This window comes from Microcebus murinus, chromosome X (assembly GCF_040939455.1).
Source record: "Microcebus murinus isolate Inina chromosome X, M.murinus_Inina_mat1.0, whole genome shotgun sequence".
In the NCBI taxonomy this organism is placed as follows: domain Eukaryota; kingdom Metazoa; phylum Chordata; class Mammalia; order Primates; family Cheirogaleidae; genus Microcebus; species Microcebus murinus.
In genome coordinates, this window is record NC_134136.1 from 35,154,728 (window position 1) to 35,167,360 (window position 12,633).

A 12,633-nucleotide genomic window follows, 5' to 3' on the forward strand; every position below is an offset into this window, starting at 1 on the left:
AGGGGAGGGGTAGCCTGCAGTGCAGATCACATGGCAAGAGAGGAAGTGAGAGAATTGAGGGAGTGCCAGGCTCTTTTCAACAACCAGTTCTCACAGGAACTAAGAGTAAGAACTTATCCAAGAATGGCACCAAGCCATTCAGGTGAGCTCCATCCCCATGACCTAACACCTCCCACTAGGCCCCGCTTCCAACATTGGGGATCAGATTTCAACGCGAGACTTGGTGGGACCAAACCATAGCAGGAAGATAATGACATATTAAAGGGGTATGCAGTACTGATTTGGTCTGGTGCCCAGTGAACCGCAGACATATGTATATATTTCCAGATACTTTTAAGAATGTATTTGTATATTTGCTTCTTTGATGAGTTACAAGGATGGAAGTAAACTACTATGAAGCAGTCAACTTCAGAAACTTAAATTTGGTTCATCTTTGAGAATAATCAAAAGGCAACAAAAAAAGTTGCCACAGCACCTAAATGGACACATAGGTACTAAAGTAATAGGGTATTGGGCAGGTGGGAGGGGGGAGGGGGGCGGGTATATACATACATAATGAGTGAGATGTGCACCATCTGGGGGATGGTCATGCTGGAGACTCAGACTTGTGGGGGGAGGGGGAAAAAGGGCATTTATTGAAGCCTTAAAATCTGTACCCCCATAATATACCGAAATAAAAAAAAAAAAGTTGCCACAAAACAGAACTTTGACAAAAGAGAGGCTAGTTTGGCTTGAAAGTTTAGATAATTTTTTCGTTTGTTTTAAAAAAAATGGTACTTAGGAGTCTTAGTCTGATGAGCTTTGATATCTCTCTTTGAAATAGTTGGCCTTCCCCAGTTTCCCAAAACGTTTGGTCTATAGAAGGCAAACCAAGCCTTTGTAAGCTACTATGGACAAAATGAATATTCAGAAGTCTACTTGAATTGGTTTCAGATTTTCTCATGGAGGAAATGTTTGGTATGTTGGAAATATTTACACCTAGATCTTCATTCTAGATATCAGTGAATCTAGGAGTGCTGTGACCCCCTTTTATCATCAGGATGTTTGGGCAGTATTGAACATGAGCTTAGTTTTAGAAGAGCCACTTTGGCCTTCAGTTGCTGTTATTACTTGTAAGTCACTCATTGTGAATACAGCCCCTTTTCTAATATTAAAAGTAGAATATTGGTTGAAAGAGATACTAAAACAGCTTTCCTTACCTTGTATTTTGTGTTTGAATTGTAAGCTGCTGTAAGTATGCTATTATTATCTTTAGAATGTTTCATATATTGTAAAATGTTTTAGAATTTATTTTACATTTTGACACATTAATATTAAATGTTGGAAAAATTATCCAAGAGCACAAGGTTTACTATATAGTTGGTACTCAATAAATATTTGTTTATTGAATTTGTGCTGACAAATAAATATAATTAGACCAAAACCATAATATTAATATTAGCTCTTGGAAAGAAATGAAAGGGGTTGGCCACCAGCAGGATCTTACATCAAATTTTTAAACAATGTGAATAATAAATGTTTTTCCCCAGTAGTGACTTTATATTAACATTTTAACTGAATAGTATTCATTAATAGTAGTAAGAGTTGCTACAACCTATTTCATTACCTTCATTCCCAAGACAGGTGCATCCCAAAACCTTTTTTCATTGTTAGACATTTGAAATTGGAATCAATATTTCTTCTTCTACTTAATTGCTACGTATTTATAATCTGTCCCTTCTCCTAAAATATTTACATAGCAGTGTGAAAATGTGATAAAACTTGAGCCATGTCATGTTGCTATTAATGATTTTTAAGTAGGAAGCATAAGGATTCCTTGTAGAATTGCAATCTATAACTACTATTAAATATATGTATTAGTGGTGTAAAGATAAGTATTGTTTAAGTTATCCCGGACCCAGGAATTTGTGTTTAAACAACTATAGTCCAGATTAGCTATTCCTGACCATTAAATTGTCAAATATAAAGTAATATAAATACACTGGAATTATAAAAATCACAGCCTTTTCTGCTTTTAAACTCTAAAAAATGTATTTATCAGATATAAGCTTTATGAATAAACCCTCAATTTATCTCTACAAATAAGGCATTTAACTAATAAGTTTTATAGTTTGTCTCAATGATTTTGACTAACAGTCCATGAAAGAAAAGGGTATAAACAGTCTCCCAATTACCTTTGAAACAAAGTGCAGATTTACAGTGATTGAAACCCTGAAAAGACAGCTGTTCTGTGATCAGAGTTTAGGATATTAGTGGTTTGTTGTCTAATTAATGGGCAGTTTTCCTCATCAGACGATTTTAGCAAATTAAAGATTTTTTTTTCTTTGTGAGGGGTTGTTATTTTACAAATTATGAGACATTGAGGGAAAATAATTTTTTATATCGGAAGATATTCTACTGGTATCCATTTGGAATGTGATTTGGAAACTTTTATTCTACTACTGGCCGTGAGAATATATATGCACAATTCCTTTCACTGGCTTAGATCGTATTCTTCCTAGTGGTGAATGGCTAATATATGGAATCATATTTACATGTGCCTAGAGGGCAGGAATGATATTTTATTCCTTTTTATAGCTTCAAGGCCTAGTATAGTGCCTGGCATGTATGTAGATACTCAAAACAACACTTAATGAGGTTAGGAATACTGTCTATCTTCTGTATAACTGGCCCACAAGAAGGTTAATTGAACCATGGCCTTGATCTTATTTAGTACTATGTTTTAATCAGCTGAGCTGTGCAACCCATATTTGGCTTCTTAAGCCTGAGATTTTCCAAAGAAGATAGTTGTTACAGTGAAATTTTGGATAGAAAAATGGAAAGTTCTAAAACTTGTACAGTACTCTGTATATTAGTACATCTACATTGATTTTAAAAATAATTTGTAAGAATGTTTTGAGGAAATAGCAGTAATTTTCAGACTATGGTAAAACTGTTTCCCTTTAATATGTTGTTGTTCTGTAAGAGAATAAACTGATAAGCAAAATTCAACAACATAAAACATATAGATTCAATGATATAGGTTTATCTGTTAATTGGACTTGTCTTCTTGCAAGTCTGAACTCCTGTTTTCAAAGCTCAATTTTTAGGAGCACAGAAGTCCTTTAATATTACAGCACCATTCACAATAGCCAAGATATAGAATCAACGTAAGTGTCCATCAATGGATAAATGAATAAAGAAAATGTGGTATATGAGGTCCGTCTGGAAAGTATCTAGCCGTTGTTAATACAACAAGAACAGTTTGCGCAACATTAATACAACCTGGCAGCCAAGGAGAGTGAACTGGAATGCACATGTGTGAACAATGATGACGTCACTGTACTAGTAAGTGGAGTGCTAGACACCATTGAGTGAGCACGTGTACTGTGTGGCTGTTGCATTCAAAATGACTGAGTGGAGCAACGAATCTGCATCAAATTTGGCATTAAGCTTGAACATTCCTCCACAGAAACTATTTGGATGATTCAGAAGGCTTTCAGGGGTGATGCAATGAGTGCAGCACAAATAAAAGTGTGGCACAAAGGCTTTAAAGATGATTGTGAATCCGTTGAAAGTGATCCACATTCTGGAAGACCTGCAACAACCAGAACACCTGGGAATGTTAAATGTGTACAGGTTAGGTTAAGAGGCGCTAGGAGAACTGTATGAGCTCCCAAGGTGCCTACTTTGAAGGGGAATGAGGCGTCATTGTCCTATGTACTAGGTTTCTTGTATCTTCTTCAATAAATGTCTCTCTTTTTCATATTACATGGCTGGATACTTTATGGAAATACCTCGTAAATATACAGTGGAATATTATTCAACCATAAAAATAATGAAATCCAATCATTTGCAGCAACATGGATGGAACTAGAGGTCATTATGTTAAGTGAAGTAAGCCAGGCACAGAAAGACAAATATTGCATGTTCTCACTCATATGTGGGAGCTAAAAATATGGCTCTCACAGAGGTAAAGAATAGATTGGTGGCTACCAGAGGCTGGAAAGGGAAGAGGGGGGTGATGAAGAGAAGTTGGTTAATGGGTACAAAAATATAGTTAGATAGAAAGAATAAGTTCTAGTATTCCATAGTACAGTAGGGAAATTATAGCTAACAATAATTTATTCTATGTTTCAAAATAACTAGAAGAGAATTGTAATACTCCCAACATAAATAAAAGATAAATGTTTAAGGTAATAGATATTCCAGTTACCCTGATTTGATCATTACACATTGTATAAAGGTATCAAAATATCATATGTACCACCAAAATATGTACAAATATGTTGTGTCAGTTTTTTAAAAAAGAAGTGCTTTGAGTATCTCCAGGAAGGGAATATCAGTATCACACCCTTTCAAATAGGCAAAATATTATATTTTAGTCATCCCTTTGAAAAAATGCTAATCTATACATTTTCCAAATTTTGTTTAAGATGAGAAAAGCTTCTGGCCTGTGTGTGTGTGTGTTAAATGTTCCCTTCACTTTCTATTCTCCAACACACTGGTCATCAGGGAGGTTAAAGATTCAGAATAAATTATGAATATGATCACATCTATATTTTTTATAATAAATGGCTAATTTTACATAATGTTTTGTGATCCTTTACAAAGATCACTTAAAAAGTTATTAATTTTAATTTGAGAGATTTGGGACCAGCTGAAGCATTATAACATCACCTTTCCAATATTTGAAGGATAGAAAAAAGCTTGAGGGAGAAAAAGGCCCAACAAGGCCCGCTTAGCAACAGAAACACTACAATAAGAAAAGATTTTTAATCTGTTTCACCAAGAGAAGTCTGAGTGTTCTTTGGAGTTTCAGAGTATATATCTTATTCTGTGATTTTCAACAGAGTAGCCAGTACAAAAACTTAATTTGGGATTGTATATGAATTGTAACTGGTTTTTAAAAGTAGGTATGAATAAGTGAAAAAAATAAGCAAAGTGAATTTGTTACATGTTATATTTTGAATTGTATGCTACTTATATACTTAAGTTGGGTTTTTATTATTGTTTTTAGGACTATTCAAGAGTATTAGTGTAACGGGGAAAGAGTAGAACAAGAAGTTGCATCGGTAACTTGACTATGAACAATCAGTTGTACTTAAGTTTTGACTCTGTAATGTCCAGTAGTGAACTGGAGCCATCTTTGCTCAGTCAATTGTACCCATTTCTTCCCAACTCCACATTCACATGGCCATGATGGGAGTATTTACACCATGGAAATTGGCACACACTACAAATCAGGGCTTTCTCCAACCTTGAGACCCAGTTGTTAAACATTTACCACTGAACCCCTGAATTACCTATTTAAGTTCCATTTTTACACTTAAATAATAGCTTTAGGTTTCATCGAAGATACAGAACTACTGTAGAATGGTGGTGAAGAACAGAGGCACTAAAGCCAAACCGTCTGGGTTCAAATACCATTTCTGTACTTACTTTCTTGCATTATCCTAGGCAATTTAGTCAGTCTTATCATTAATGGGGGTAGTAGCAATGCCTATCCTATAGGGTTGATGTGAGAATTAAATATGTTAAAGGCCTACTTCATAGGTAAATTTTATCTGGCCACCTCGATTATCCAGATCATAGCCAGGATTCAGGAAGTAAACAAAAATGTCAGTGAGCAAACCATATAAATGTCAGACAGAAGGTACTTGTACTGAAGCCCTCAAGCTCTCTATGGAAGCTTGTCTTACTCTTTCTGTAGACCCAAGCTTGATTGTCTTTTCTGAGCCAATGGTAAATTAGAAGCATAAGATTAGAAAGAAAGAAGAGATGGTGCTAGAAGCAACAAGTTAAGTGAGAAACCCTCCCTTAAAGAAAATTGCCCAATGTGAGAACTCAAAAATAAGCCAAAGTGAATGATTTCTAAGGTCCATTCCAGCTCCAAAAATTTATGACTTTAGTGAAAAATCATTACAGTTTGGAGACAAATAATCTTACTAATTACACTTACTAATTACTACTATTAAATAATGACTTGCAAGATAATCCAGTGTCAATAATAAATCATAAGCAGTATCTCCTAGTTAAGAAAATAGGGCAGTATAGATTACTTTTTTAAAGTGTCCATTCAAAATTATTAAAATTAAGTATTTGTGTTAAGCCTTTTGTTATCTGTAAATTTTACTTACATGGAACATCTAATTCCTTGACAATACCAGATAAAGAAAGGCATTACTGTAGTTAATTAAGAGACTGCCAAGTCAATGCAATAGCAAATAATTAGGTTAAAAATGGGTAAAAGACCTGAATAGACATTTCTCAAAAGAAGACATACAAGTGGCTAAGAGGTATATGAAAAAATGTCAACATCACTAATCATCAGGGTAATGCATATCTAAACTACTATGAGATATCACCTCATCCAAGTTAGAATGCTTATTAAAAAGACAAAAAATAGGCTGGGCGCAGTGGCTCACGCCTGTAATCCTAGCTCTCTGGGAGGCCGAGGCGGGCGGATTGCTCGAGGTCAGGAGTTCAAAACCAGCCTGAGCAAGAGCGAGACCCCGTCTCTACTATAAATAGAAAGAAATTAATTGGCCAACTAATATATATAGAAAAAATTAGCCGGGCATGGTGGCTCATGCCTGTAGTCCCAGCTACTTGGGAGGCTGAGACAGAAGGATCGCTTGAGCCCAGGAGTTTGAGGTTGCTGTGAGCTAGGCTGACGCCACGGCACTCACTCTAGCCTGGGCAACAAAGCGAGACTCTGTCTCAAAAAAAAAAAAAAAAAAAAGACAAAAAATAACAAATGCTGGCAAGGATGCAGAAAAAAGGGAACTCTTCTACACTATTGGTGGGAATGTAAATTAGTACAGCCATTATGGAAAACAGTATGAAGGTTCCTCGAAAAATTAAATACAGAACTACTATATATTCCAGCAATCCCATTACAGGTTATATATCCAAATGAAATGCTGTTCAGCCATGAAATAGAATGAAATCCTGTCATTTGTGGCAACATGTATGAACCTGGAGGACGTTATGTTAAATGAAATAAACCAGGCACAGAAAGACAAACACCACATGATCTCATTTGTATATGGAATCTTAAAAAGTTGATTGCACAGAAGTAGAAAGTAGAATAGTAGTTACTGGAGGCGGGGAAGGTTGGTCAATGAGTACAAAGTTACACCTAGGAAGAATAAATTTTGGTGTTCTGTTACACAGTAGGGTGGCTATAGCAAATAACAATATAATGTATATTTTGAGATAACTACAAGAAAAAATTTTGAATGTTGTCACTACAAAGAAATGAAAAATGTTTAAAGTGATATAGTAATTACCCCATTTAATCATTATCCTATGTATGCATGCATTGACAATCGCATTGTGCCCCATAGATATATACAATTGTTATATGTCAGTTATAGTAATAAATTTTTAAAAAGAGACTGCCTTTGCCCCTAAACAGTTCTTAATTTAGAGAGGGATTAAGGCATGCCGATTGAAATGCAAATCAAAGAAAAGTGCTAGATAGAGGTTAAAAACCAAGTGACGGGAACATTTACTTTCTCACTTGGAACTTGGGAAAACTGTATAGGAGTTTGAGCTGGGACTTGAGTAATACCATAGACAAGCAGAAGAGGGGGAGGAGTGTCAGAGTGGATATAGGGCATTTTAGGCTGAGGGCACAGAATGAACAAAGAGAGTTTTGGCAAGTGAGTGACAATCCCATGTGGCTGGATCTGAGTATTCATGAAATGAGGTATAGTGGAGATATATCAAACTGGCAAGGTCAATTGAGGCCAAATCATATAAGGCTTTAAATGCTAGGCCAAAGAGTCAGAATTTAATGAGTAATAAGGAGCCACTAAAGACTCCTGAGCAAGGGAAGAGGCATGATCCAACCAAGTGGTGGCAAAAGTCAAATAGGAAGATAAACTTTGATGAAAGTTTAAGGGAGGGGGAATACTGGATAGAGGGTGACCAGTTAGGTTACTGAAATAGTTTAAGCAAGGAAATTATGAGGGCCTATATTAAGGCAGCAGAACTAGAAAGAAGGATCTGATAATGGGAGACATCAAGGAAGTAAGTAGCATGTCTATGGCTGACTAGGTGAGCAGTGAGGATTCAAACATGATTCTGAGGTTACTAAACCAGGTAACTAGAAGTGTTTTGATGTCATTAACTGTGTTTGGGAACAGTGGAGGGGGAGCAGTTTTTAGATAGTTGCAAGGGTGTGCAGGGAGATAGATCATAATGCTTAGAAATAGGTTTATTATATGATTAGAAAGTTAATTCAGTAGATTTTTCATAGTTGGACTATATAGCATGTATGAATATGAATTGTGGGGATTGAAACACAGCATTGTTCCTAAGATGTAGACGATGTATACTTCTTGATCATCCTTGTTTTTTAATCTCCATCTGACCACAATGGCCAGTATGTTCCTTGAGTATTCAGCCCTTCCACCCACCTCATATCTTCTGAAAGAATAAAAACTATTTATATTAGTCAAAAAAATACTATAAGGTACATCTGTGATTTTTTAAAAAAATCTTTTAAATTATAAAATATTCCAGAGCCTGATTTTTAGAATTCTCTATGCTTTCAAAGATTTTACAGGTTATAATATCAGAAATGAATGCTAGGTTATATAATTAATCAAAACTTTATAACTACACATTTTCCTGAGAGATGGCTTGTAGAAAAAAGACAGATAATGTCTGTACTTTTAGTACCATAGCTAGAAATTTAAGGCCCCACAATAAGTAGAGAAAAAAAGCCACTCTCTTGAAAAATTACCAATTCTCCAGACACATAAGGGATATTTGGGTTATAAAGTGATACTGGAAGAAGATACAACAGAAGGTATCTACATTTTAGACTTATTCACTCCCCATTGCTTTTGAGATTTTTCACCCATGTAAATGAGAACAGAGTGAGTCATTAACCTCTGTCAAACTGAGTGATCACACATGAGTCAGTAAAGTTATAAAAGGGTTTAACTAAATGGCTATCATATGTAAAAATAGTATCTTTTGGAACTTTAAGCATCTGTGATAATACCCTTTAAATATATTTTTAAATTAATAACTTCAAATAAGGAGACAGCTAGCATATTGTGAGATACTTCTTTTTGGCCTTATCTTTTGAAGACTTTGGCCACAGGGCACCATAAATTTAAGGGATTACTTGGGTAATAATTCTACTATATACATAGCCATTTAAGGTTTATATTCTTAATTTGATCATCGGAAGTGTGACTACTATTTTAATATTGTACTTTTGTGTTTAAATTCTAGTCTAAAGGTCTAGTCTAAGAGTCGTGGGGGTGTGTATTTATTCCAGATTGGAGTTTGATCATTAACCTTGATTAGCACCTGGACCTAATATCAGTGGGCGATTTCTCTGGTTGGCAATACCGTAACATTCAAAGAGCTCTATTCTTTTGCGTAACATTATTGGTCTTAGGTCATATAAACGAGATAGAATATAAACCTTGATAAGCATTGGAAAGGCATGAGCAGCCTGACATTCTCACAACACTGGGAAAGATAATGTTTGTCCTTTATGTTTTTCCACAAAACTTATATATTTGGTGGTAGAGAGGGAGGTATTATAGATATTATTGCTATAGATATAGCAATAAGTTTAGTCTAATTTCAGGCTTGTGTTAATGGACTGAATAGAAACCTCCATTTCTATCAATTCTATGTGTTATCTTCATTGCTAACGTGATCATATCTGTGTAAAACCTTAGAACACCTTGGACAAATTTTATATTGCTTGTGAAGATATAGAAAAATGGCACATCATGATATATATAAAGGTTGTTACTTTTGGGCTTGTAAACATTATTTGTCTCAAATTACTATCCTGATATGTAAATCCTTACACATGTTAGTAATGAGTTCATGCGATAGTCTGTCACTTATATTGGGAAATGTATAGTTAAATATTTCCATATTTCCCAAATCTCAGATTCTCTAGAATGTAAGCCCTATTTTCTACCATCCATAGGGCTTTTTATTTGTCTTTAAGCCAGCCATCATATAAGATGCAAATTGGACCTCAAAGGCAAACATTTTGAATTATAGGTAGTTAACCTGAAGAAGAGGGAGGTATTTGTTATATGTAATAGCTTCCCTATTAAACTATGAGTTCAGTAAGATCAGTAACCAAATCTCATGCATGTATATCCCTACAACTTTTATATATATAGTAGGTGCTCAAAAATGTTAACTTAATGAATATCCTTCCTTTGTCTCATTGAGACTCATTTAAAAGCATTTCAAGAGACTCACTTAATGCATAGAGATTCTTTTAGCAATTGGATTTTTATACTAAGAATGCTTTACCAAACTAAAACTGAATTTATTTTCTTTTACAGGTGCAGGAGACATTGTTGCAATCATGATTGGCAATCTGAAAGGCACAAAAATTCTACAGTCTATTCAAAGAGGCATACAAGTAACAATGGTCATTGAAGTAGGGAAAAAACATGGCCCTTGGGTGAATCACTACTCGATTTTTTTTGTTTCTGTGTCCTTTTTTATTATTACGGCGGCAACCGTGGGCTATTTTATCTTTTATTCTGCTCGAAGATTACGGAATGCAAGAGCTCAAAGCAGGAAGCAGGTTTGTAATGGTCCTTTCTTCCAATTTTAAACTATTTTTACTGCTTTAATTATAGTTTCATTGTCATGCATTTTAATACACTTTACTTGTTAGACAATGATCTGTGCGTACATTTAATGAAATCTGGTAGTTTTTAAAACAATGTCAGCTTTTATCTTCTCAAATCTTTTATTTTCTATATAGGAACTTAATCCTGCCTGATTAAATCTTCTAACACCTCATTAGGGAGCATAGCCAGCATTTAATTATATATGGGTGTAAATACATATGTTCTATTAAATAAACATTTTTTTCTAAATTATAAAAGCATTTCTATTCAATGTAGAAAATTTTGAAATTAGAAGGTACAGAGCAAAAACCCTTCACCTAAAACGTAATATAACAGTATAACTGTAGTTACTGCCAAGGGTAACCACTGTTATTTTACATGTATGTGTATATTTGCATGTGGGGGTTAGGCTCAGAAAAGACTACGGTGGATATCATGGAAGGCAGGTTTACAGCTCTCATCGTGCATGATATAGTGCTAGGCTCCAAACAGGGTCACATATTCATAATTTCTACCATACTATACCATTGTGTAAAAAGGTACAAAGTATAGACAGCAAAAATTCCAAAACATTATTGAACAGGGAAGTGCTGGTGGTTGTAGATGTGGAAGTACTCTTGATTGCTTCTGTTTTCTTCATTGATCCCTTCATCTTTAAACTGTCCCTCACCCCCCTGATATCCTCACTTCTCTCCTTACCCAGCTTAAATTCCATAGTTACTCACATGTATACATCTTCAGTTCCCTTGGCCCTTCTCTCTTTGTTATACTTGCTGGCAAAACCCAACCCTGGTTAAATACTACTTCCCACCTATTCTATGATTACACCTTGCACAGCTGAAGTAGCAGAAAAACATTTATAGGTATCTTGACTGATCACATTTTAAATTTATGACCACAAACTCAGAATGGGCCCTTAATGCTGCCTGGGAATCACAATATGTTTTCTTAGCTATATACACTCCTACACTTTTGTGTTATTCTTTATTCCTCTTTTTTTTCTCACTTCCCATATAAACTCCGTCAGTGAATCCCATTGATTCTACCCTCACTATATACCCAGAACCTGATATTTTTCACCACCTCCATTACTTCCACATTGGTCCAAGTCACTATGATTTCTTACTTCCTCCCCACTTCAGGTATTCTCAACACAACAGGAGAATGGTATGCCACTTCTCCAGAATGCTCAGTAGGGATTTAATGCTTTCAGATGATCTTATAGTAGAGGCAACAGAATAAATTTTTATATGTACTGAGAAGTTTTTGCAAAGGCATTGAAATTTTGGATATTTCATGTGCTGTTTCTCTAATAAGCAAAAAAGAACACAATTTAGGAGGTGGGGGGAGCAGTGAGGATTTCTATATAGCAAGAAAGTTAATTGAATTTAGGAATAGATGAGAAATTGAAATTTTATTATAAAAACTTCATAAAGGTTAGGTACTGTCATATGGTAATAAGTGATGGTTATCTCAGTCCTTAAAGCTAATTGACTTCTGTCCTTCTCCTTAGAGAATCAGCTTATCACATTGGTGACAGGTTCAGCCTGTTACTAGCTATAGTCAAAAGGATGTTTAAAATTCCTGTGCCAGGCCACTCAATAGTTTCACGCTGTGTTAATATTTGACATTTGTATATTGTGCTGTTTTTATCTGTGAGGTTAGAAAGAAATTGGTATCCAGTATGACTAATCAAAGGTTAAACAATGACAAGAGTGTTTGGTTTGCGTATGTTCATGGTGGGGTTTGTGTTTCTGTATTCTCTGTGCTATAATAAACCTATTAACGTGGTGTTAAATCCCATCAGCAAGTAATAAGGTTTATAAAGAACTTTGCCTAGTATTATACAAGGCCAAGCTCTTGTCTCATGTTCATTTAATTTTCATAGTTCATAATATATTTTATGAAAATTAACCTCTGTAGAAATAGTCAAGAATAGCATTAAAACTTCTCATCTATTAGTGAAGGCTTTTAGAAGGGCTATTTATTTTATTACTTAATGGACTATATC

The 12,633-nt window shown here is 34.9% G+C and overlaps 1 protein-coding gene across 2 annotated transcripts in view; it reads left to right on the top strand.

The window, feature by feature from the left end:
- The window catches only part of RNF128 (ring finger protein 128), an 87,507-nt gene that overhangs the window by 55,877 nt on the left and 18,997 nt on the right, over positions 1-12,633 (top strand). For both annotated transcript variants that reach the window (XM_012751144.3, XM_012751140.2), the window contains exon 2: positions 10,326-10,573. In XM_012751144.3, coding sequence (XP_012606598.1) covers positions 10,326-10,573 — 248 coding nt within the window. The remainder of the gene's footprint in view (positions 1-10,325; positions 10,574-12,633) is intronic.